Below are 27,989 nucleotides of genomic sequence, written 5' to 3'. Positions count from 1 at the left end.
AGTCATTGATAACTGGTTCAAAAAACTTTAAAATAAAGGCTTTTGAAAGGCTAAAAATATATTGTTCGAATAAAATCTTATGTAAAAGTCAGTTTGTGTTTTATTTGCCCTTGTAAATCCGTCTCTTCAGATACGGCCAGTGGATAGTCTTACTAGACTAATTGACTCAGCTTTATAATAGCCTATTGTCGGGAAATAGCGCAAGATGTTCCTTTAGGTTTATAGGATGAGAATATTTGCACAACATTAAAAAATAGTACCTGTTTGTTCTCCTGGGAAGTCATCTTTGTCAATTGTGCCATTTTCAAAATCTTCCAGAATTGCCTAGAGTCTCTTATATCTCATAGGGCTGAGAACGTGACGGAGAAAATAAAACACATTTTTCCCTATGTTCTCCAACAATCGGAAATGTGCGCCTCAGAAAATATCGACCACTGTATTTTTACAACTTCTTTTTCTTCAAAGAAAACCGGTTTTGATCACAGATGCCTGCCTGCGTCATAACGTTATAAATGAGTTTGGTGTGATTGTATTGCTTTTGGATTTCTGATGAGAAAACTTTAAGCAGGCCTTATCTGTGAAAAAGCTGTGATACAATTAGTAATTCATTATATAATACACGTATTATGCTGACTGGTTGAAAAGAGTCAATATGGTTTTCTTAGGATTAATAATCTCAACTTTCTTAACCTGTCTAGTAAGTAGCCTAGGCTAGATTAAACATTTAGGCCCATGTTTTAAATGCCGGCTAGTCTAAGCCTAGTCAATTGTGTAGATACGTTATTTTAAATCTATAAAAAAAAAACGGTAAATCGTTCCTTTACTCGATTAATTCGCTAGCTAGTAAGAGAAACATAGGCCTACCACTCGGTTCGCCTTTTAACGCTGTTTCCAAATATACTAGCCTAATCGTTAGCCCTTGCAAACACGTCTCGGCTCATCCCCGCTCTAGTCTTTAATCGGGGTGATAGCCCAAGACCTTGTTTCGCGAACTGGAAAGTGAAACCCGGTTAGCTTTCCATTGTTTGTTTATATCATGGGTCAGCAACCTGAGGACCGCATGCGGCCCACGAGGCGTCTTAGTGCGGCCCGCAAGATCCTCACCGCTAACGCACCTGACGGACCATATTACACACCATATCAACACACAACGGAGTGAAAAGGGGGACCATTTAGCATTCTGCTCTCTAGAAGCTAGAATTCTTGGAAAAATCCGTAAACACTTTCTATCATGGGCGCCCAGAAGCTGAATTCCAGGGGGGGCAAACCTCGTCTAATTGGCACTTATAATGCTATATATTAGAAATCTCAGAACAAAAATATAAAAATAAAGCAGCATCATTCAGCCAGGAGGGGTGGGCGCCCCCCCCCCTTATGGGCGCCCATGCCTTTAATCATAGTAAGTTTGATGTTCACCCATCCAGACCAGTTATTTTGGTGTGTTACAATTTTTTTTTCTGAGTAAATTTACCTTTTTTGGAAATAACCCCCCCCCCAAAAAAAAAAAAAATTGGCCGTTAGACTTTCTTTGTTTATTATTTTTCAGCTCAGTAAAATTTAGTGTTTGTGGTACCAAATGAAATCCAAATTATCTAGTCAAGTTATGTGGCCATCTTGTGGCAAAATATTCAGAAGAAGAAAAAACAATGCTTGATTCTGAAGATGGGTGTCACCTGGAACAATGGTAGTGGGCCAGATAAAAAATATTGCAAACTGGGACATATCCCAGTTTGTACCAGATGACACCCATCTACAAAATCGAAGGTAATTTTTTCGTCTAAAAGTAATTTTTCACCAAAACGGTTTAAGTACATTGAGGTTTTCAAGGAGCATAGATACAATGTCTCAGGAACAGAATAAGGTATTAAGTATCAATCTTCAAGGAAAATAGAGGGAGTCTAAAACTAAGCCAAAAGGTACAATACATATCCAGATTGTGAAAAAGGTGTTTGTGCAATATCCAAGGAAAAAAGGGGGTACGCTGGAACTTTCTGAGCATATTAGTGGGGGTGTTGAAGTAAATCAAAAGACATGTCCATCCAAGTTTGCAATAAGGGCATATTACAACATCTTAGGAACAGATAAACGTATTAAGTTGATATTTCAGGACCTGTTGAGGGGTATTTATAACTAAATATGGATGTTAAAATGGCCTATCTGCAATATATCTGGGATGGCTAAGGCATTAAGGTGAAACTAGTAGGTGATATTGCATTGTATATTTAACAAAATCAAAATGCACCCTATGCATACAAGTTATCAAAAAGGCATATGAACAATATATGAGGAACAGCTAAAAGCAATAAATTGAACCTTTTAGGGCTACTACAACTAATACTTATGCAATTAGTACTACTGCTATTGTGACTTTTTCAAGCTGTGACTGTGACTGATTGCGACTGAAACCCCAACTACTTGTAACTATAATTGTCAGTGCATGTGACTTTGTCTGCATCAACTATTTTGCTATAGCAAACAACAAAACAATCACTCAGAACTGGAGCAATACTAAAGATGCAGGGATAAACTGGGTGGTAGGTACCGTAAAAACCAATAGGTATGCATAGTCCTATATTTTATTTCTTATTTTTGGACACCCCTGACGGCTTCTAAAAAAGAAAGATCGCTGATGAAAGAGGGATTTTTAACGAAGCATTGACAAATTTATATTTTTTTATGGAAGTTAAAGAAAAACCTTTGTGATTAATCTGTCAAAAGAGCGTTTCCCTAGTAAAGGAATACAACTTGAAGCGACATTACGATACTGAGTACAAAACTAAAATTGACTGTCTTGGAGGTGAATCTCGAAAAAAAAATCATTAAAATCAAATCGTCACACAAAAATCAGCAGAAAATCTTTAATGCTGATAAAAGCAAATCAGCTGCACGTGCCAGCTACAAGGCGGCAGTAGTAATAGCAAAGCATGGTAGCCCATTTACTGACAGCGAAGTTGTCAAAGAGTGTCTTAACTATCGTGGAGGAAGTATGCCCAGAAGGAAAAATGTTTTTGAAAACATTAATCCCTCTGCTAGAACTTTCACTCGCCGCATCGAAGACATAAGTACTAACTTGTGTGAACAACTTAAGGATGAAGCGCAGTCTTTTACGTACTTCTCTCTTGCGATGGACGAAAGTATGGACGTGTGGGATACGGCACAATTCCTAATATTTGTACGAGGGATCGACGCAAACTTTCATGAATCCGAGGAGCTATTTAAAATATGCGGTCTTAATGGAACTAAAGAGGGGGAGGATTTATTTCATCATTTGGAACAAGATCTGGTTCCATGCGGCTTGAGCTGGGATAAATTAATAAACATCCCCACAGACGGCGGAAAAAACATGAGCGGTCATAATAAAAGTGTCGTTGGAAGAGCCAACAACAAAGTTCTAGAGTCTGGACCTGAAGTTCCATATACATTTCACTGTATTGTCCATCAAGAAGCATTGTGTTAAAAGGTTTTATCGGAAAGAGAAATAATTGATACCGTTATATCTGCTATTAATTTTGGTGACGTGAATATGATGGCGTGATGTATTGCTGTGAAATAAGATGGCTAAGCCGAGGAGCAGTACTTCAACGATTTTTTTAATTAACGAAAGAAATTTGTAACTTCATAGAGATAAAAGGAAATGTAATACCCGAACTTTACAACAACCAGTGGGTTGTAGATCTTGGGTTTTTAACTGATTTGACTTCAGAACTGAATCTACTCAATACGTTTTTACAAGCAAATAATAGATTTTGCCAGATGTATTCAGATGTTAAGGCATTTGAAATGAACATGACATTCGATGAAAGAAAGCTCGATCATTTTTCAAATTGCAAGGAAGCAATAGAAGAGGCTGGTATAAATTTTTTTTTGGCAAAATAACAAAATGAAAAATGCATTAATACATACAGGTTCAAGTCGAGTTTGAAAACCGGTTTGCTGATTTCGGAAAGATCTAACGTAAGATGGATATTTTCGAAACCCCCCTTCGCACTGGAAGTGATTTTCAAATCAACGCGATAGATTTGCAAAGTGATACCACTCTTAAAAAAAGCTTTTAAGGACAAAACAAACTTGGTGGATTTCGATAGAAGTTTGCCCTCTGAAAGCTGCTAGGATTTAAGAATTTTGGCTCATCAAATAATTACTATGTTTGGTATTGCATATATTTGTGAGGAAAATTTTTGAATTTTGAATTATCGAAAAAACAAAAACTGTGCTCGGTTATGCATTTGAACGCAATACTACGCGTATCTACTACAAAAATGCAAGCTAATGTAAAAAAATTGTAGCAATGTAAAAAATGCAAGCTAATGTATATACATATTGTAGATATAGTTTATCATTGTGGTATACCTACAATATTACATTACAGTGTAATGACATGTGACCTAAATGCGGCACGCGTAATATCCCCACGCAAAATTTTGGCCCTTTTACAACAAAAGGTTGCCGACCCATGACTTATATTATTCGCGACTAGCAGAAAGCTGCCAGACTATTATTCGAGAGAAGGCGAAAATTGGCTAGAACTAGAAAGCGAGTTCAGTCAGCTACTGGAAAGTGTTTCTAGCTAGGGTTTTTGGCGCTAAATCCAAATTATTGTGCTCATGACTTTAAATAAAGCTTCCAATTCTGACTTTTTTCTTAATGCTATTATCAATTAATTTATGAAATTATTACTATTTTGAAAACCTTGTAAGATAGCCTAATAAATGATACCAATTATTAATGCCGGCTTGTATACACAAATCGATTATGACAGTGGAAGCGTGGTCAATTTTTAAATAACTTGCTTTATCACTCGTTATTGACAACTAACCGGTTTAATTTTCAATAGCCTGTCGTATAAACCAGCTTCGCTTTAAATAGCTTTTCGCGACTGACACTTTTTTTCAGGATTGCCACCACATGAAGGAAAGAACCCTAGATTCTTGAAAGAAAAAAATCCTAAGTAAAAAAAAAGTCCCTAGATTCTTGAAAAAAACACTAAATCCGCACAAAAATAACTAAAATTAAAATTTAGCTGCTTCAACGGGCAACATGCTTTTGTCTTTTGAAACCGCCGGTGTCCGTTGCTTTTTGGCTTTTATCGAAAGGATTAATTTTTTTTCATCATGTTCAACACAGAGGTACCAGTGAAGGAGCAGTGCGACCCTCCCCCCCATCCACCGCAGGTTCTGAAAAATTCCCTTATTTTGTTGTTTATATATTTCTATAGAAAAAAATCCCCCGAATTATGAAAAAATCGTCAAACCACCCTATGCATTTTCCTTAACTGGCATCCTTGGCTTATCCCGCCGATCTTGTGAATCATGAGTAGAGAAGCCTTATTGACTCCGATCCCTCACCCCTGCTGCCAAATACAACTTTTTTTACATAATTTATGTCTGTTTGTTGTCAGTGAGAATGAAAAAACAGGAATTTTCTCACCTTGATGGATGTTTTCTTGGATGGTTATGTGTGTTGGTCAATTTATTTTATTTTTTTCATTGATTTAAAAATTAATTTATGTCTGTTTTATGGTTTTCGTCAGTGAAAATTTGAAAAACAGTATTTTTCTCAATTGAAAAAACAGGAATTTTCTCACATTGATGGATGTTTTCTTGGATGGTTATGTGTGTTGGTCAATTTATTTGATGTTTTTCATGGATGTCAACATCGATTTATGTCTGTTTTATGGTTTTTGTCAGTGAGAATGGAAAAACAGGAACTTTCTCACTTGAAAAAACAGGAATTTTGTCACATTTATGGATGTTTCTTGGATGGTTATGTGTGTTGGTCAATTTATTTGATGTTTTTCATGGATGTCAACAGTAATTTATGTCTGTTTTATGGTTTTTGTCAGTGAGAATGAAAAAACAGTAATTTTGTCACATTTATGGATGTTTCTTGGATGGTTATGTGTGTTGGTCAATTTATTTGATGTTTTTCATGGATGTCAACAGTAATTTATGTTTGTTTTATGGTGTTTGTCAGTGAGAATGGAAAAACAGTATTTTTCTCACTTTGATCGATTATTGAGTCTAATGAGGACAGGGTCAACGACACTTCCTTCAAGATCTTGTTGATGTTTTGGCCATGTGCATAGAGTCATTAGGGAGAACAAGTGGTTAATTAAAACGATTGGGAATTTGGAACACCTGTGCTGTCAGTCATTAATCAAATTGGTTCCGGACAAAGTTTAATAATGTCTGACAGGTACTGTCAATCATTAATCAAATTGTTTCCAGGCGAAGTTTAATAATGTCTGACAGGTGATGTCAAGATTGATTGATATATCACGAAATGGGAATTAATTTGTTGTTTCTAAGGGGAATTATTGATTCAAGAAAGGGGAATTAATTTGTTGTTTCTAAGGAGAAGGTGGGGAAGAGATATATTGATTGAGTAATCGAAGGGAGAGAATTCCCGAGAAGTTGATTACATAATCGGTAGAACCCTATCAGGAGCTCGTTACGGGAATCCATGTGCATAGAATGACGTAATCGACTAAGACAATTGGATTTCTGAGAAATTGATTACATAATCGGTAGAACCCTATCAGGAGGTCCTGACGGGAACAAGTTCCTTTCTTAATGTCCATCCTAAACCCATTTTTCAACTTGAAGTACTTATCTTTTTCACCCACAACTATACTTTACAGCTTTTTGGTTACCTCAACACCAAGAAATACTTTTAAAAGACCATTCCAGAGCAAGTTACTTTCTTAATGATCATACTAAACCCATTTTCCAACTTAAGTACTTATCTTTTTCATCCACAACTATACTTTACATCTTTTTGGATACCTAATAAAATATTTTGTCTTATCTTAGTCCACGTCATTTCTAGGCTCATAAATTATGTTCCCCCCTAAAACCATATACATACTGGAAGTTCTTATCTTTTTCATCCAAAACTATAAATTAACGATTTTATGTTACATCTTCGCAAAAAAATACTTATCAGTGACACTTTTTGTTCAATATTCGGTCTTATAGTCCCTCATAAACTTTTTTTTCAAAATGAAGAGCTTATCTTTTTCATTTTAAACTATAGGGTAAAGCCTTTTGGATAACTCAACACCAAGAAATTCTTTTCATAGACCATTACAGAGATAGTTACTTTCTTAATGTCACTTCTAAACCCGTTTTCCAACTTGAAGTACTTATCTTTTTCACCCACAACTATACTTTACAGCTTTTTGGATACCTCAACACCAAGAAATACTTTTCAAAGACCATTTCAGAGCAAGTTACCTATACTAAGTCCCTCCTAAGCCCCTGTTTCAATTTGCAGTGCACTCCTAATACATCCACAACTTGTATTTATAGCCTTTAGTTCACCTCAAAACCTAAAAATTGTATTTAAAGACAATATCTGAGATAATTCCATTCGTATTAACACTTCTAAAAATTTTTTTCACCTTAAAGTACGTACCTTTTTAACCCACAACAATACATTACAGCTTTTTGGATACCTCAACAACAAGAAATACGTTTCAAAGACCATTCCAGAGCAAGTTACTTTCTTAATGTCCCTCCTAAACCCATTTTCCAACTTGAAGTACTTATCTTTTCACCCACAACTATACTTTACTGCTTTTTTGATACCTCAACACCAAGAAATACTTTTCAATGACCATTTCAGAGCAAGTTAATTTCATAATGTCCATCCAAAACCATTTTACAACTTGAAGTACTTATTTTTTTCACCCACAGCGATAATTTACAGCTCTTTGGATACCTCAACACCAAGAAATACTCTTCAAAGACCATTTCAGACCAAGTTACTTTCTTAATGTCCCTCCTAAACCCATTTTTCAGCTTGAAGTACTTATCTTTTTCATCCCGCAACTATACTTTACAGCTTTTTGGATACCTCAACACCAAGAAATAGAAAGTAACTTGCTCTGGAATGGTCTTTGAAAAGTATTTCTTGGTGTTGAGGTATCCAAAAAGCTGTAAAGTATATGTAGGGGTGTAAAAGATAAGTACTTCAAGTTGTAAAATGGGTTTAGGAGGGACATTAATAGAGTAACTTTCTCTGGAATGTAATTTGAAAAGTATTTCTTAGTGTTGAGGTATCAAAAAATATGTAATGTATAGTAATGGGTGAAAAAGATGAGTTCTTAAAGTTAGAAACTAGGCTTAAGAGGTATATCAAGAAAGTAACTTTCTCTGAGCTGGAGTTTGTACAGTATTTCTTGGCTTTTAGGTATCCAAAAAGAAGTAAAGTATTCTTTTGGGTGAAAAAGATAAGTACTTCAAGTTTGAAAATGGGTTTAGGAGGGACATTAAGAAAGTAAGTTGCTCTAGAATGGTCTTTGAAAAGTATTTCTAGGTGTTGAGGTATCAAAAAAGCTGTAAAGTATTGTTGTGGGTGTAAAAGATTAGTACTTCAAGTTGGAAAATGGGTTTAGGAGGGACATTACGAAAGTAACTTTCTCTGAATTGGTCTTTGAAAAGTATTTCTTGGAGTTGAGGTGTCCAAAAAGCTGTAAAGTATAGTTGTGAGTGAAAAAGATAAGTACTTCAAGTTGGAAAATGGGTTTAGGAGGGACATTAAGAATGTAACTTGCTCTGAAATAGTCTTTGAAAAGTATTTCTTGATGTTGAGGTATCCAAAAAGCTGTAAAGTATAGTTGTGGGTGAAAAAGATAAGTACTTCAAGTTGTAAAACAGGTTTAGGAGGGACATTAAGAAAGTATCTTGCACTGAAATGGTCTTTGAAAAGTATTTCTTGGTGTTGAGGTATCCGAAAAGCTGTAAAGTATAGTTGTGAATGAAAAAGATAAGTACTTCAAGTTGGAAAAAGGGTTTAGGAGGGACATTAAGAAAGTAACTTGCTCTGAAATGGTCTTTGAAAAGTATTTCTTGGTGTTGAGGTATCCAAAAAGCTGTAAAGTATAGTTGTGGGTGAAAAAGATAAGTACTTCAAGTTGGAAAATGGGTTTAGCAGGGACATTAAGAAAGTAACTTGCCCTGAAATGTTCTTTGAAAAGTATTTTTCGGTGTTGAGGTATACAAAAAGCTGTAAAATATAGTTGCGGGTAAAAAGATAAGTACTTCAAGTTGGAAAATGGGTTTAGAATGGACATTAAGAAAGTAACTTGCTCTGAAATGGTATTTGAAAAGTATTTCTTGGTGTTGAGGTATCCAAAAAGCTGTAAAGTATAGTTGTGGGTGAAAAAGATAAGTACTTCAAGTTGAAAAATGGGTTTAGGAGGGACATTAAGAAAGGAACTTGTTCCCGTCAGGACCTCCTGATAGGGTTCTACCGATTATGTAATCAATTTCTCAGAAATCCAATTGTCTTAGTCGATTACGTCATTCTATGCACATAAATGGATTCCCGTAACGAGCTCCTGATAGGGTTCTACCGATTATGTAATCAATTTCTTGGGGATTCTCTCCCTTCGATTACGCAATCAATATATCTCTTCCCCACCTTCCCCTTAGAAACAAGAAATTAATTCCCCTTTCTTGAATCAATAATTCCCCTTAGAAACAACAAATTAATTCCCATTTCGTGATATATCAATCAATCTTGACATCACCCGTCAGACATTATTAAACTTCGCCTGGAAACAATTTGATTAATGATTGACAGTACCTGTCAGACATTATTAAACTTTGTCCGGAAACAATTTGATTAATGACTGACAGCACAGGTGTTCCGAATTCCCAACCGTTTGAATTAACCACTTGTTCTCCCTAATGACTCCATGCACATGGCCAAAACAACAACAAGATCTTGAAGGAAGTGTCGTTGACTCTGTCTTCATTAGACTCAATAATCGATCAATTTGAGAAAAATACTGTTTTTCCATTCTCACTGACAAAAACCATAAAACAAACATAAATTACTGTTGACATCCATGAAAAACATCAAATAAATTGACCAACACACATAACCATCCATGAAACATCCATAAATGTGACAAAATTCCTTTTTTTTCATTTTCACTGACAAAAAACATAAAACAAACATAAATTACTGTTGACATCCATGAAAAACATCAAATAAATTGACCAACACACATAACCATCCAAGAAACATCCATAAATGTGACAAAATTCCTGTTTTTTCAAGTGAGAAAGTTCCTGTTTTTCCATTCTCACTGACAAAAACCATAAAACAGACATAAATCGATGTTGACATCCATTAAAAACATAAAATAAATTGAACAACAAAGATAACCATAAATGAAACATCCATCAAAGTGACAAAATTCTTGTTTTTTCAAGTGAGAAAAATACTGGTTTTCCATTCTCACTGACAAAAACCATAAAACAGACATAAATTGCTGTTGACATCCATGAAAAACATCAAATAAATTGACCAACACACATAACCATCCAAGAAAACATCCATCAAAGTGAGAAAATTCCTGTTTTTTCATTCTCACTGACAACAAACAGACATAAATTATGTAAAAAAAAGTTGTAGGTGGCAGCAGGGGTGAGGGATCGGAGTCAATAAGGCATCTCTACTATTATGACTAGTGGTGATCTAACCAATATGTTTACTTTTTCTTTTTAGAGTTTTTTTCTTTGTCCATTTGAAATCCCCCAAAATCAGAAATCATTTTCTTTTTATGCTAGTTGAGCTAGTTTAATTTCTGGGGTGCCTGCTAGTATATGAAAAATATTGGTACTCTTTAAGAATCCGGTAAACACATGAGAAAGACCGCATCGAAATCTCAAAGATGCTTTATGAAAAACAGGTTTTCGCTGCCTAGTGAGGTATTGCTCACTCCGTGACAAAGATTTAAACTTTAGTTTTTTGAGGTTGAAGGGGCAAAAAAAGGTACCTAGGTTAGGTTACATATTTAATATATGATGTTTTATTCCCCCTCCCCCACTAATGTGCAAATATATAGCCCAAATTTGTTGCTCAACTATTATATTTTCATCCGCTTTATTTCATAAGCATTAGCGAAACTTCACTTCTCGCGTGTTTACCAGATTTTTAACAAGTACGAAAATATTCTTTAGAGTAGGCCTATTTTCATTGAAAAATGATAATTCCCTCCCTTCCCCCTAGATTTTGAAAATGCATTTGGCAAACCTCCAACTGAATTTCATGAATGGATGCCATTAGTAGAGAGGGAGGTGCTACTCCCACGGGGCACCCCTGCTGCCACCTACAACTTTTTTACATAGTTTAATGGGACAGGGTCAATGACCTCTTTCTCCACGGTCTCTTTCTCCAGATGTGTTTTGGCTAGCTCTCAGCGAATGTTATGCTCCTGGAAAAAGTATTTGTTGTTGTTGTTGTTTTGGGCAAGCTCCCAGCGAATGTCAAGGGAGAACACGTGGTTAATCAAAGTGGGACATCTGTGCTGTCAGTCATTAATCAAATTGTTTCCGGGCAGGGTTTAATAGTGTCTGACAGATGACGTCAAGTTAATTAATGTCTTTGGAGTTCTACCAAGAGAATGTTTCCGAGGCAAAGTTTAGATCACACATGACAGATGATGTCATGATTGATTGATTGACATGAAAGGGGAATTAATTTGTTGTTTCTAAAGAGAATTGATTTGACACGAAAGGGAATTAATTTGTTGTTTCTAAAGAGAACTGTCTCCGAGCGAATGTTTCGATCTTAGCAATGAAGAGATTGATTCACGAAAGGGTTTCCAAATAATTTGAAATATGTCAGCGCAGAGATGCCAAACAAAAGGAACACGCTGAAATTACGTTTAGGGATTATTTGGGCGAAGCCGTTTTAGCCATTTTATGGAATTATTTCGGCGAAACAGTTAGAGACATTTTAAAGGACGATTTTAGAAGAGAATTTAAGGGTGAAACTCTGTGGTCGCTATAATACACAAGTTGTATTTTAACAGTGTCGTGAGGTCCCCTACCCCAACCCCATAGGGTTCCAATCCCCCCACCCCCACCCCGAAGGAAGCCCCCGGTACTCAAAGGTCCCCCAAGCTCCCAAAAGACCACCAGGCTCCCAAAGGGCCCCCGGACCCTCAAATGCCCTCCCCCGATCCCCAAAGGTCCACCGGGCTCCCAAAGGACCAATCGGCCCTCAAGTGCCCCCAGACCTCCAAAGGTCCTCCCCAGACCCCCAAAGGCCCTTCCCCGGTCCTCAAAGGTCCCCCAGGCTCCCAAAGGGCCCCCGGATCCCCAATGTTGTGTTATGTTATGTTATGTTGTTATGCTATGTTATGTTATGCTATGTTATGCTATGCTATGTTATGTTATGTTATGTTATGTTATGTTATGTTATGCTATACTATGTTATGTTATGTTATGTTATGCTATGCTATACTATGTTATGTTATGCTATGTTATGTTATGCTATGTTATGTTATGTTATGTTATACCCTTCAAAAGACATTTCAGAGCAAGTTCCCTTTTTAATGTCACTTCTAAACTCATTTCCAAACCTCAAAGAGTCCCCTCCCCATTTCGTAAATATTTTTTTGAATCTTTTAAAATGATATTTTTTTAAACATTTTAACGCATCCTAAAATTACATGAAGTATGCTTACGCCTCAACCAATCGTTCTCTGTGCTTGTTAATAGACACGACGCGGCTTTACCACTGGTACTCTATGGCAGGTTATCGACACTACCTAGTTTATTGCATGCATTAAATCAGTATTTTTTACGCAGTGGAAGGATAAACACACAACTCATATCTGTAAAAAAGTGAAGATGAATTATTCGACAAAAGTATGTGCACATGAAAAAATCATCGTCGTTTTGAATGCAGACAAGGAGAAATACCTGAACTATGAAACGAGTGCAAGTGGTAACACTATTGGAAATGTATGCATGCGTTGTCATGACAGTGAGAAGTTAGATTTCTTTGGAGTACCCAAGAATTTCAATCGTGTAAACGGTGGATATGCAAGAGTAACATTACCAGAGAAATTAGTGCTCAAAGAGAATGCAAACTTAAAAATAATTGTCGGTGATCGGGGACAACTCCTTGCTACGGCTTCTGGTAACACATTACCTGTTGATACATCCTATAATCATCTTTCCGGTATTAGCATTTTAAAGAGAACAAGAAGAAGACAAGCATACTCCTGCAATAATGTCATTAATCATATTTTGTCAATATGCCAAAACTGCCATCTATGTAAAAATAATGTGACAATAGACAGTGAAATCGCAGGCCGAATAAAAAGGACATTAGCAGACAATATCATCAATGAATATAAAGATGAATTGACGGAAAGTGAAGCGCAAGTGTACTAATAATGTGTAATAATGTATTTAACGTATTTTAATATTAATATTCTACATGTCATCATTTCATTAAAAATATTTTATGCATTATTTTGTTAAGTATTCATTATTTTTAGGGTATGTCAGAACGTCCAACGTTCAGAATATCTATTAAAAAGGTCAGAGATGTAAGAAGAGGAATTTTTAGAGATAGAGATACTACTACCAGGCTCAATTTTTCATAGAAGATAGAAAATTTCAAGATCTCTTCTGAATTTTACCATAGAACACAATTCATTTCTAATTTCACCAGAGAAAATAAAAAGGTTCCACTTCAGTTTTAAGTTCACCAAGACTTAAAAAATTTAAAGTTCAGTTCTAAATTTTTCTTTAGAAGATAGGAAAGGTTATGCTATGATTGTGATTATTTTCTATGAAGATAAAAAGTTTCACTTTAATTCTAAATTATCTTCAATTCAGTTCCGACCTTTCTCAAAGAGTCAAATTTAAAGTTCTGTTCCAAATATTTTCCCGGAAGAAGAAAAGTCCCAAGACATAAAAAATTTAAAGTTCACTTCTAAATTTTTCCGTAGAAGATAGGAAAAGTTATACTATGATTTGTAATTATTTTCCATGAAGATATAAAGTTTCACTTTAATTCTAATTTTCTTAAATCTTGAAATGACATGAAATATGCTTACGGCTCTACCAATCGTACTCTGCGCTTCTTCATAGACACGAGGCGGCTTTTCCACTGGTACTCTATGGCAGGTTATCGACACTACCTAGTTTATTGCATGCATTAAATCAGTATTTTTTACGCAGTGGAAGGATAAACACACAATTCATATCTGTAAAGAAGTGAAGATGAATTATTCGACGAAAGTATGTGCAGATGATAAATCATCGTCGTATTGAATGCTGACAAGGAGAAATACCTGAAATATGAAACGAGTGCAAGTGGTAACACTATTGGAAATGTATGCATGCGTTGTCATGACAGCGAGAAGTTAGATTTCTTTGGACTATCGAAATCATTCAAAATTGCTCAAGGTGGATATGCGAGAGTGAGAGCACCAGAGATGATAGTGCTAAAGGAGAATGCCAACTTAAAAATAATTGTCGACGATCGGGGACAACTCCTTGCTTATGGTTCTGGTAGCACGATACCTATTGATAGATCCTATTCCCATCGTTCTGGTATTACTATTCAAATGAAAGCAAAGAAGAAAAGAAAGGCCTACTGCTGCACTAGTGTAATAAATCATATCATGTCTACCTGCCAGAACTGTTACCTGTGTAAACACAGTGTGAGAATAGACAGTGAAATCGCAGGCAGAATAAAAAGGGCATTAGCAGACAATATCATCAATGAATATAAAGATGAATTGATGGAAAGTGAAGTGCAAGTGTGCTAATAATGTGTAATAATGTATTTAACGTATTTTTATATTAATATTCTACATGGCGTTATTTCATTAAAAATGTCATATGCATTATTTTGTTAAGTGTTCATTATTTTTAGGGTATGTCAGAACGTCAAACACTCAGAAAATCTATTAAAAGGGTCAGAGATGTAAGAAGAGGAATTTTTAGAGATATAGATACTGCTAGCAGGCTCAATTTTTAATATAAGATAGAAAATTTCAAGATCTCTTCTGAATTTTACCAAAGAACACAATTCATTTCTAATTCCACCAGAGAAAATAAAAAGGTTCCACTTCAGTATTAAGTTCACCAAGACTTATAAAATTTAAAGTTCACTTCTAAATTTTTCTGTAGAAGATAGGAAAAGTTATGCTATGATTGTGATTATTTTCCATGAAGATAAAAAGTTTCACTTTAATTCTAAATTTTCTTAAATTCATTTTCGACCTTTCTCAAAGAGTCAAATTTAAAGTTCTGTTCCAAATATTTTCCCGGAAGACGAAGAGTTCAACTTCGATTCTGAATTTTCTCAATGAAAATGAAATAAGTTATTGATTATTTCTATTTTCCCAAAATAAATATAAAAAATTTCCATTTCAGTTCAGATTTTTCTAAGAGATGAATAAATTTAAAATACTGTTCCAAATTTTTCATAGAAGTTAAAAAAGTTCAAGTTCTCTTCAGAATTTTACCAAAGAACACTATTCAATTCTAATTTCACCAGAGAAAATAAAAAGCTTCCACGTCAGTTTTAAGTTCACCAAGACTTAAAAATTTTAAGTTCACTTCTAAATTTTTCCATAGAAGATAGGAAAAGTTATACTATGATTATGATATTTTCCATGAAGATAAAAAGTTTCACTTTAATTCTAAATTTTCTTAAATTCAATTCCGACCTTTCTCAAAGAGTCAAATTTAAAGTTCTATTCCAAATATTTTCCCGGAAGAAGAAAAGTTCAACTTCGATTCTGAATTTTCTCAATGAAAATGAAATAAGTTATTGATCATTTCTATTTTCCCAAAATAAATATAAAAATTTTCCACTTCAGTTCAGATTTTTCTCAAACAGATGAAAAAATTTAAAATACTGTTCCAAATTTTTCATAGAAGATAGAAAAGTTCAAGTTCTCTTCTGAATTTTACCAAAGAACACTATTCAATTCTAATTTCACCAGATAAAATAAAAAGCTTCCACGTCAGTTTTAAGTTCACCAAGACATGAAAAATTTAAAGTTCACTTCTAAATTTTTCCGTAGAAGATAGGAAAAGTTATACTGATTGTGATTATTCTCCATGGAGATAAAAATTTTCACTTTAATTCTAAAATTTCAGTAAATTCGGGAATGACCTGTCTGAATGAGTCAAATTTAAATTTCAGCTTGAATTATTGCCCCGGAAGAAAAAAAGTGCAATATCAATTCTGAACTTCCCCAATGAATATGAAGTATGCAATTGATCAATTTTCTTCCACCAAAATAATATAAAAATTTCCACTTCAGTTCAGATTTTTCTCAAAGAGATGGAAAAATTTAAAATACTCTTCCAAATTTTTCAAAGAAGATAGAAAAGTTCAAGTTCTCTTCTGAATTTTATCAAAGAACGCAATTCAATTCTAATTTCTCCAGAGAAAATAAAAAGCTTCCACTTAAGTTTTAAGTTCACCAAGACATAAAAAATTTAAAGTTCATTTCAAATTTCTCCGTAGAAGATAGGAAAAGTTATGCTATGATTTATGATTATTTTCCATGAAGATAAAAAGTTTCACTTTAATTCTAAATTCTCTTAAATTCAGTTCCAACCTTTCTCAAAGAGATGAAAAAATTTTAAGTTCTGTTCCAAATTTTTCATAGAAGATAGGAAAAGTTATACTTTAATCGTGAATATTCAAGATCTCTTCTGAATTTTACCAAAGAACACAATTCATTTCTAATTTCACCAGAGAAAATAAAAAGCTTCTACTTCAGTTTTAACACCAAGACTTAAAAAATTTAAAGTTCACTTCTAAATTTTTCCGTAGAAGATAGGAAAAGTTATACTATGATTATGATTATTTTCCATGAAGATAAAAAGTTTCACTTTAATTCTAAATTTTCTTAAATTCAATTCCGACTTTTCTCAGAGTCAAATTTAAAGTTCTGTTCCAAATATATTCCCGGAAGAAGAAAAGTTCAACTTCGATTCTGAATTTTCTCAATGAAAATGAAATAAGTTATTGATCATTTCTATTTTCCCAAAATAAATATAAAAATTTTCCACTTCAGTTCAGATTTTTCTCAAACAGATGAAAAAATTTAAAATAGTGTTCCAAATTTTTCATAGAAGATAGAAAAGTTCAAGTTCTCCTCTGAATTTTACCGACGAGCACAATTCAATTCTAATTTCTCCAAAGAAAATAAAAAGCTTCCACGTCAGTTTTAAGTTCACCAAGACATAAAAAATATAAAGTTCACTTTTAAATTTTTCCGTAGAAGATAGGAAAAGTTATCCTATGATTGTGATTATTTTCCATGAAGATAAAAAGTTTCACTTTAATTCTAAATTTTCTTAAATTCAATTCCGACCTTTCTCAAAGAGATGAAAAAATTTAAAGTTCTGTTCTAAATATTTTCCCGGAAGAAGAAAAGTTCAACTTCGATTCTGAATTTTCTCAATGAAAATGAAATAAGTTATGGATCAATTCTATTCTCCCAAAATAATATAAAAAAAAAATTTTCTCAAAGAGATGAAGAAATTTAAAGTTCTGTTCCAAATTTTTCATAGAAGATAGGAAAATTTATACTTTGATCGTGATTATTCAAGTTCTATTCTGAATTTTACCAAAGAACACAGTTCAATTCTAATTTCCCCAGAGAAAATAAAAAGCTTCCACTTTAGTTTTAAGTTCACCAAGACATAAGAAATTGAAAGTTCAGTTCTAAATTTTTCCATAGAAGATAGGAAAAGTTATATTATGATTGTGATTATTTTCCATGAAGATAAAAAGTTTCACTTTAATTATAAATTTTCTTAAATTCAGTTCCGACTTTTCTCAAAGAGATGAAAAAATTTAAAGCTCTGTTCCAAATTTTTCATAGAAGATAGGAAAAGTTATACTTTGATTGTGAATATTCTTCATGAAGACATGGAGCTCCAATTTAATTCTGCCTCCACTTTAATTCTGAGTTTTCTCGAAGAACTGCAAAATGTTCAAGTTCTCTTCTGAATTTTCTTAGAGAAGAGAAAAAAAGTTACCTCAATTCTGAAATTTACCAATGAAAATGAAAAGCTTTCATTTCAGTTCTTAAGTTCTCAAATACATAAGAAATTTAAAGTTCAATTCTAAATTTTTCCATAGAAGATAGGAATGTCGATACTGTGATTGTGACTATTTACCATCAAGATAAAAAGTTTCACTTTATTTCTAATTTGTATCAAATTTAGTTCATTCATCTAACCACCAAAAACAATAGGCTAGGTTAGGATAGGTATAAATAAATATTAATAAATAATTAGAAACATTTCTCTATGTTTAAGTTAGGTTAGGTTAGGTTAACTTATCATTAGCGCTCATGATAAGTTAACCTAACCTAACTTAAACATAGAGAAATGTTTCTAATTATTTATTAATATTTATTTATACCTAACCTAACCTAGCCTATTGTTTTTGGTGGTTAGATGAATGACCTGAATTTAAGAAAAATTAGAACTAAAGTGAAACTTTTTATCTTCATGGTAAATAGTCACAATCATAGTAAAGCCATTCCTATCTTCTATGGAAAAATTTAGAATTGAACTTTAAATTTTTTATGTCTTTGAGAAATTAGGAACTGAAATGAAAGCTTTTCATATTCATTGGTAAATTTCAGAATTGAGCTAACTTTTTTTCTCTTCTCTAAGAAAATTCAGAAGAGAACTTGAACATTTTGCAGTTCTTCGAGAAAACTCAGAATTAAAGTGGAGGCAGAATTAAATTGGAGCTCCATGTCTTCATGAAGAATATTCACAATCAAAGTATAAATTTTCCTATCTTCTATGAAAAATTTGGAACAGAGCTTTAAATTTTTCATCTCTTTGAGAAAAGTCGGAACTGAATTTAAGAAAATTTATAATTAAAGTGAAACTTTTTATCTTCATGGAAAATAATCACAATCATAATATAACTTTTCCTATCTTCTATGGAAAAATTTAGAACTGAACTTTAAATTTCTTATGTCTTGGTGAACTTAAAACTAAAGTGGAAGCTTTTTATTTTCTCTGGGGAAATTAGAATTGAACTGTGTTCTTTGGTAAAATTCAGAATGGAGCTTGAATATTCACGATCAAAGTATAAAATTTCCTATCTTCTATAAAAAATTTGGAACAGAACTTTAAATTTCTTCATCTCTTTGAGAAAAAATTTTTTTTATATTATTTTGGGAAAATAGAATTGATCCATAACTTATTTCATTTTCATTGAGAAAATTCAGAATCGAAGTTGAACTTTTCTTCTTCCGGGGAAATATTTGGAACAGAACTTTAAATTTGATTCTTTGAGAAAGATCGGAATTGAATTTAAGAAAATTTAGAATTAAAGTGAAACTTTTATCTTCATGGAAAATAATCACAATCATAGTATAACTTTTCCTATCTTCTACGGAAAAATTTAGAAGTGAACTTTAAATTTTTCATATCTTGGTGGACTTAAAACTGACGTGGAAGCTTTTTATTTTCTCTGGTGAAATTAGAATTGAATAGTGTTCTTTGGTAAAATTCAGAAGAGAACTTGAACTTTTCTATCTTCTATGAAAAATTTGGAACAGTATTTTTAATTGTTTTATCTGTTTGAGAAAAATCTGAACTGAAGTGGAAAATTTTTATATTTATTTTGGGACAATAGACATGATCAATAACTTATTTCATTTTCATTGAGAAAATTCCGAATCGACGTTGAACTTTTTGTCTTCCGGGAAAATATTTGGAACAGAACTTTAAATTTGACTCTTTGAGAAAGGTCGGAATTGAATTTAAGAAAATTTAGAATTAAAGTGAAACTTTTTATCTTCATGGAAAATATCATAATCATAGTATAACTTTTCCTATCTTCTACAGACAAATTTAGAAGTGAACTTTAAATTTTTAAGTCTTGGTGAACTTAAAACTGACGTGGAAGCTTTTTATTTTCTCTGGTGAAATTAGAATTGAATTGCGTTCTTTGGTAAAATTCTGAAGAGAACTTGATCTTTTTTAACTTCTCTGAAAAATTTGGAACAGTATTTAAAATTTATTCATCTCTGAGAAAAATCTGAACTGAAATGGAAATTTTTTATATTTATTTTGGGAAAATAGAAATGATCAATGACTTATTTCATTTTCATTGAGAAAATTCAGAATCGAAGTTGAACTCTTCGTCTTCCGGGAAAATATTTGGAACAGAACTTTAAATTTGACTCTTTGAGAAAGGTCGGAAATGAATTTAAGAAAATTTAGAATTAAAGTGAAAGTTTTTATCTTCATGGAAAATAATCACAATCATAGCATAACTTTTCCTATCTTCTACAGAAAAATTTAGAAGTGAACTTTAAATTTTTTAAGTCTTGGTGAACTTAAAACTGAAGTGGAAGCTTTTTATTTTCTCTGGTGGAATTTGAAATAAATTGTTTTCTATGGTAAAATTCAGAAGAGATCTTGAAATTTTCTATCTTATATTAAAAATCGAGCCTGCTAGCAGTATCTATATCTCTAAAAATTCCTCTTCTTACATCTCTGACCCTTTTAATAGATTTTCTGAGTGTTTGACGTTCTGACATACCCTAAAAATAATGAACACTTAACAAAATAATGCATATGACATTTTTAATGAAATAACGCCATGTAGAATTTTAACATAAAAATACATTAAATACATTATCTCACATTATTAGCACACTTGCACTTCACTTTCTATCAATTCATCTTTATATTCATTAATGATATTGTCTGCTAATGCCCTTTTTATTCTGCCTGCGATTTCACTGTCTATTCTCACACTGTGTTTACACAGGTAACAATTCTGGCAGGTAGACATGATATGATTTATTACACTAGTGCAGCAGTAGGCCTTTCTTTTCTTCTTTGCTTTCATTTGAATAGTAATACCAGAACGATGGGAATAGGATCTATCAATAGGTATCGTGCTACCAGAACCATAAGCAAGGAGTTGTCCCCGATCGTCGACAATTATTTTTAAGTTGGCATTCTCCTTTAGCACTATCATCTCTGGTGCTCTCACTCTCGCATATCCACCTTGAGCAATTTTGAATGATTTCGATAGTCCAAAGAAATCTAACTTCTCGCTGTCATGACAACGCATGCATACATTTCCAATAGTGTTACCACTTGCACTGGTTTCATATTTCAGGTATTTCTCCTTGTCAGCATTCAATACGACGATGATTTTATCATTTGCACATACTTTCGTCGAATAATTCATCTTCACTTTTTTACAGATATGAATTGTGTGTTTATCCTTCCACTGTGTAAAAAATACTGATTTAATGCATGCAATAAACTAGGTAGTGTCAATAACCTGCCATAGAGTACCAGTGGAAAAGCCGCCTCGTGTCTATGAAGAAGCGCAGAGTACGATTGGTAGAGCCGTAAGCATATTTCATGTCATTTCAAGATTTAAGAAAATTTAGAATTAAAGTGAAACTTTATATCTTCATGGAAAATAATTACAAATCATAGTATAACTTTTCCTATCTTCTACGGAAAAATTTAGAAGTGAACTTTAAATTTTTTATGTCTTGGGACTTTTCTTCTTCCGGGAAAATATTTGGAACAGAACTTTAAATTTGACTCTTTGAGAAAGGTCGGAACTGAATTGAAGATAATTTAGAATTAAAGTGAAACTTTTTATCTTCATAGAAAATAATCACAATCATAGCATAACTTTTCCTATCTTCTAAAGAAAAATTTAGAACTGAACTTTAAATTTTTCATGTCTTGGTGAACTTAAAACTGAAGTGGAAGCTTTTTATTTTCTCTGGTGGAATTAGAAATGAATTGTGTTCTATGGTAAAATTCAGAAGAGATCTTGAACTTTTCTATCTTCTATGAAAAATTGAGCCTGCTAGTAGTATCTCTATCTCTAAAAATTCCTCTTCTTACATCTCTGACCTTTTTAATAGATATTCTGAACGTTTGACGTTCTGACAAACCCTAAAAATAATGAACACTTAACAAAATAATGCATAAAATATTTTTAATGAAATAATGACATGTAGAATATTAATATTAAAATACGTTAAATACATTATTACACATTATTAGTATACTTGCGCTTCACTTTCCGTCAATTCATCTTTATATTCATTGATGATATTGTCTGCTAATGTGCTTTTTATTCTGCCTGCGATTTCATTGTCTATTGTCACATTATTTTTACATAGATGGCAGTTTTGGCATATTGACAAAATATGATTAATGACATTATTGCAGGAGTATGCTTGTCTTCTTCTTGTTCTCTTTAAAATGCTAATACCGGAAAGATGATGATAGGATTTATGAACAGGTAATGTGTTACCAGAAGCCCTAGCAAGGAGTTGTCCCCGATCATAGACAATTATTTGTAAGTTTGCAGTCTCTTTGAGCACTAATTTCTCTGGTAATGTTACTCTTGCATATCCACCGTTTACACGATTGAAATTCTTGGGTACTCCAAAGAAATCTAACTTCTCACTGTCATGACAACGCATGCATATATTTCCAATAGTGTTACCACTTGCACTCGTTTCATAGTTCAGGTATTTCTCCTTGTCTGCATTCAACACGACGATGATTTTTTCATGTGCACATACTTTTGTCGAATAATTTATCTTCACTTTTTTACAGATATGAGTTGTGTGTTTATCCTTCCACTGCGTAAAAAATACTGATTTAATGCATGCAATAAACTATGTAGTGTCGATAACCTGCCATAGAGTACCAGTGGGAAAGCCACGTCGTGTCTATGAACAAGCACAAAGTACGATTGGTTGAGCCGTAAGCATACTTCATATCATTTTAAGATGCGTAAAAAAGTTAAAAAAAATACCATGTTAAAAAATTCAAAAAAGTATTTACGAAATGGGGAGGGGACTCTTTGAGGTTTGAAAATGGGTTTAGAAGTGACATTAAGAAGGGAACTTGCTCTGAAATGTCTTTTGAAAGGTATAACATAACATAACATAACATAGCATAGCATAACATAACATAACATAACATAACATAGCATAACATAACATAACATAACATAGTATAGCATAACATAACATAGCATAACATAACATAACATAGCATAACATAACATAACATAACATAGCATAGCATAACATAGCATAACATAACATAACATAACACACCCTTGGGGATCCGGGGGCCCTTTGGGAGCCTGGGGGACCTTTTCGGACCGGGGGAGGGCCTTTGGGGGTCTGGGGAGGACCTTTGGGGGTCTGGGGGCACTTGAGGGCCGATTGGTCCTTTGGGAGCCCGGTGGACCTATGGGGATCGGGGGAAGGGCCTTTGGGGGTCCGGGGGCCCTTTGGGAGCCTGGTGGTCTTTTGGGAGCTTGGGGGACCTTTGAGTACCGGGGGCTTCCTTCGGGGTTGGGGTAGGGGGATTGGAACCCTTTGGGGTTGGGGTAGGGGACCTCACGACACTGTTAAAATACAACTTGTGTATTATAGCGACCACAGAGTTTCACCCTTAAATTCTCTTCTAAAATCGTCCTTTAAAATGTCTCTAACTGTTTCGCCGAAATAATTCCATAAAATGGCTAAAGCGGCTTCGCCCAAATAATCCCTAAACGTAATTTCAGCGTGTTCCTTTTGTTTGCCATCTCTGCGCTGACATATTTCAAATTATTTGGAAACCCTTTCGTGAATCAATCTCTTCATTGCTAAGATCGAAAGATTCGCTCGGAGACAGTTCTCTTTAGAAACAACAAATTAATTCCCTTTCGTGTCAAATCAATTCTCTTTAGAAACAACAAATTAATTCCCCTTTCATGTCAATCAATCAATCATGACATCATCTGTCATGTGTGATCTAAACTTTGCTTCGGAAACATTCTCTTGGTAGAACTCCAAAGTCATTAATTAACTTGACGTCATCTGTCAGACACTATTAAACCCTGCCCGGAAACAATTTGATTAATGACTGACAGCACAGATGTCCCACTTTGATTAACCACGTGTTCTCCCTTGACATTCGCTGGGAGCTTGCCCAAAACAACAACAACAACAAATACTGTTTCCAGGATCATAACATTCGCTGAGAGCGTGCCAAAAACACATCTGGAGAAAGAGACCGTGGAGAAAGAGGTCATTGACCCTGTCCCATTAAACTATGTAAAAAAGTTGTAGGTGGCAGCAGGGGTGCCCCGTGGGAGTAGCACCTCCCTCTCTACTGCCATTGTGCACGTATATCAATAAAACCAGGTGTCAGTGATGCTAATTCATAAAAGTGTAAGATTTGTAAGGATTTTTTTTTAATAATACTAAAGATAAATTAGTATTTTCTGAAATCTAGGGATGGTAATTTATCACTCCCCTCCTCAAATTATCATTCCTAAATTTAGAGGGTGTTTGCTCTAAATAAGGATTCCCACGCCACAAATAATACCGAAATAATTTAGAGCCCCTAGGTGCAATAAATAAAAGAAAGTTTTCTGACTGAAAGTAAGAAGCAACGTTAAAACTTAAAACTAGCTGAAATTATTCATACATGAGGGGATTGCATCCTCCAAAATCATTTGCTCTTTACGCTGAATTTTTTAGTATTTAGAAAAGCTTCTTATTCTAATTAAATGGCCCTTTACATTTCAGAAGTCGTTCTTAAAGAATTGTGACAAAAAGTCAATCTTTAGTGTAAAGAGCGAGGGATTAAGGATATTAAGGAGCGAGGGTCTTATATACGGAATAATCTGTTCGTTTAAGTTTATTGTTGTTCCTTACTTTCAGTTGAAAAAACTTGTTCTTTTAACTTAATGTATGATCGTCAACCTCATGACAATCCACCTTCCTTTCCGTGAAAAATTTCCCAAGAAAAACTCCCCAATGGAAAGTTCCTCCCCAGAAAATTCCTTCTGGATATCTCTCTTCTCCCTTAATAGTCCTCTCGGAAAAGTAACCCTGGTCAATTCCCCCTAGGAAACTGTCCTGACTTTCATTTGAAACAAACTTTTTTTTTGTTTAATTTCTTCTTTTTTTTTTCAATTCATGCTGGAAATTTGCCCTCCGTGAACAATTTTCCCGAAAATTCAGTCCCTCCTAAACTTGGAAAGTTCTTCTCATGGAAAATTCCCACTGAAAATTTCCTCCTGCGGTAAATCCTCCTGCGGAACTCCTTCCCCCGGAAATTTTACTCCCCGCTGAAAATTTCCCCTGGATCCTTTTCTCCACATTTAAAATTGAGCAACCAAAGAGAAAATGAGACAAATAAAAACAATTCCGTATATAATTCCAAAAAGTTCTCCTCGGAAACTTTCCCCCCTCACAGAAAATTCTTCTCTTGGAAAATCTCCTCCTGCTGAAGATCCCCCTCGAAAAATTTCTCTATTTTCCCTAATAAGAAATACCATATCGAAACAACTGACAAATTACATAACTTACACCCCTTTCCCCAGGAGCTGGGGGAAGTCATGTCATCCCCAGAGTCATAATTATTGAACCTTTCAACTATACTGAATCGAATGGTTATCTCAAAATTTTGATCGGATGTCTTTGGAGAAAAATAGGGCGTGAGGGGGGCTATTTACCCTCCACATTTCTCGGTCACTTACAAAGGGCACAAGAACTTTTATTTTTCGTTCGAATGAGCCCTTTCTCGGCCTTCTAGGACCATTAGTTTTAATACGATCCTCTTAGAATAAAAACCTGGAAATCAACTATCTGGAAATCTGGAAATCTATCTGGAAATCAACTACGCTGAACAAAATGGCTATCTCAAAATTTTGATTGGATGTGTTTGGGGGAATTATGGGCGTGAGGGAGAGGCTTGCTGCCCTCCAGTCACTTTCGACTATTAAATAGGGCACTAGAACTCTCGATTTCCAATCGAATGAGCCGTCTTTGAAGTTTCTACGACGACCCCTTCCATATGAAGTTCCTCTGGGGAAAAAAAAGAAACAATAATAAATAAATAAATGATAATAAAACATTGGAGCCGTATGGCCTTTAGTATAGGCAACGCTATGGCGTTGCCTCTGATTCCCTTATATTTTGTTTTCCCAATAAACTTTTACTATTAAGTTTAACGGAAATAATAGTTACTACTAAGCGAGAGTTGAGTGGTTGGTGAGCTGTCTGACAAGGGAGTTGTGCGAGGGGGTGCAGCTGGTGGGAAGCTGTAAAGTGAGAATTTGTTTGGCGGAGATGTGTGATTTGGCATTTCATGGGGATCTTCTGTTATAATCGATTGTGTTCCGCTTTTGCCTATCAACTATTTGATTAAGTAAGATTCAAATCTTACTATGGGTCTTATAGTTTTTTCGGTATTTGTCTGTTATAGCACCTATGTTAAGTTCTTCATCCATTGACGCACTTCAGAACCGGTTTCTTTGTTAGTTTCTTTCAGCTTAGGGTGAGACAAGACAAAGAGAAATGACAAAATAGATGGAAAATATACAATTTGGGCTATATATTTGCACATTAGGGGGATGGGGGTAAAGTACTTGGACAGTGTGAAGTTACAAAACAATTTTTACTTCACAATATGCAGAATAATTGTACCTAACACACTTTGCATGCAGATCCGCTATACTTTATCCCCATCCCCCTAATGTGCAAATATATAACCCAAATTTGTTCCTAAAGTATTATCTTTTCGTCATATTTTGTGATATTTCATTAGGATTAGTCAGAGAAACAGGTTCTACTTAGATGAAGAACTTGACATGGGCGCTATAACAGACAAGTAGCCTACCTTGTTTTCTTCTGATATTTAGTAATTATTCGTTTCATAACCAGGATAGCCCACAGGTTTGAACTTTCGTGACATTGCCATCTAAGCTGTTACTTCTTTCAACAGAGGAGAAATAAGTTTTAGTGTAGACGAAAACGCATAAGAACCAAATGTTTATTTCTCTAATAGGCTTAACAATTTGTTTTTTTGCCAAACGAAGTAAGGTCTTAGCATTTTGATCTGCAAAAACTTATGGAACAAATAACTTCATACTGATGCATTTGCAGGTCAACTCTCTAGATGTGTACGAAGGCTGTGGCTCAAGTAAGGGGTGCTATGGCACACCATCGAATTGTGAACTATCGAAGACTTGTAGTGTCTTAACAACTTACAAGAAGGTTGATGAAGATAGTTTTGAATTTGAAGTTTATGGTACTTTAAGCTCGCTTGATAGCGGCTATATTGCAGTTGGAATGTCCTTCGACGACTCCATGGTAAGTGATTAACATTCTAATTGTCTACTTATTCGTAAACCTAGTAAATTGTTTATTAAGATTCAATGTTTCTGTTCTGTCAGGTACTTCACTTTTATCAGTTACAAAATATCATCGTGAAGTTAGCTAAACTGGAATAATTTTAAAGTAATTAGACAAGCATATAGAGGGGTATTGTCCCCCATCCTACTCTAGAAAGCAGGGATTGGTTTGCCAAAGCCAATCAATTATGTGCGGCAAACCTAGAACATCCTATTTGTATGGTGACGGACGTTTTTAAGGCTCCGACTTGGAACATCGTTTATCAAGCTAAGGGCTCCCCCTCCTCCGGGGTACCACGGTCGGTTAGGTATAATTGAAGCTTATATGTATGAAATTTACTTTTATTTATTAATTCATAGATTTGATCACACACAAACGTGCAAATAAATGCAAAAAAAAATCTGACAAATTCTGAATCATTCATCAAGCAATTCATTTTGACCAAGGTCGTGTCAAGAATGGTGGGGGGCTATGGGGTTTGAACCAGTGGCGGTTCTGCCCTCTCTTATGCCTGCAGCAAAACCCTGGCTAGCCCCTCACCATAGTCTCTCAAATTTTTTAGGCCAAATTTTAACAAAATCTTGCCAGCTCTGTCCTCTACTTTTTTTTAATAACAATAAAATTTCAAAAATTACAATAATTGTAACCATTCGATTATTTATTTGAAATTTCAAGAAAATAAACTTTGATAACAATATATACATCAAAAGGCCTTGCTTTTCATGGTGTTTACAAATGTGTAAGAGTCAGTAAGATTCATGTAAAACTCATCCGTCAAAAGTTAATGGGATAAGAACATTTGCATAAGTTTAGAAAAAGGGGGGAACACCCCTAAAGAGAGAGAGAGGTCTTAAAAATCCACACTATCAAATTCTTTCTAGCTCTTTTGTGTTGACATCCCCTCTGAATAGGTCGTAAATAATCAGTCTACCCTCTGATACATCCCCACCCCAATATCCTGCTCTTAACGCTG

General features: G+C 34.2%; 1 protein-coding gene across 1 annotated transcript in view; it reads left to right on the top strand.

Moving 5' to 3' along the window:
* The first annotated feature begins 491 nt into the window (after positions 1-491).
* The window catches only part of LOC148947703 (uncharacterized), a 196,440-nt gene continuing 168,942 nt past the window's right edge, over positions 492-27,989 (top strand). Inside the window, exons 1-2 of the mRNA XM_089095381.1 lie at positions 492-697; positions 26,768-26,974. Coding sequence (XP_088951507.1) covers positions 653-697; positions 26,768-26,974 — 252 coding nt within the window. The 5' untranslated portion in view covers positions 492-652. The remainder of the gene's footprint in view (positions 698-26,767; positions 26,975-27,989) is intronic.

The sequence above is a fragment of the Artemia sp. Qi Xiang Cuo genome, chromosome 10, assembly GCF_049724085.1.
Source record: "Artemia sp. Qi Xiang Cuo chromosome 10, ASM4972408v1, whole genome shotgun sequence".
In the NCBI taxonomy this organism is placed as follows: domain Eukaryota; kingdom Metazoa; phylum Arthropoda; class Branchiopoda; order Anostraca; family Artemiidae; genus Artemia; species Artemia sp. Qi Xiang Cuo.
This window is presented reverse-complemented; position numbering and strand designations above follow the sequence as displayed.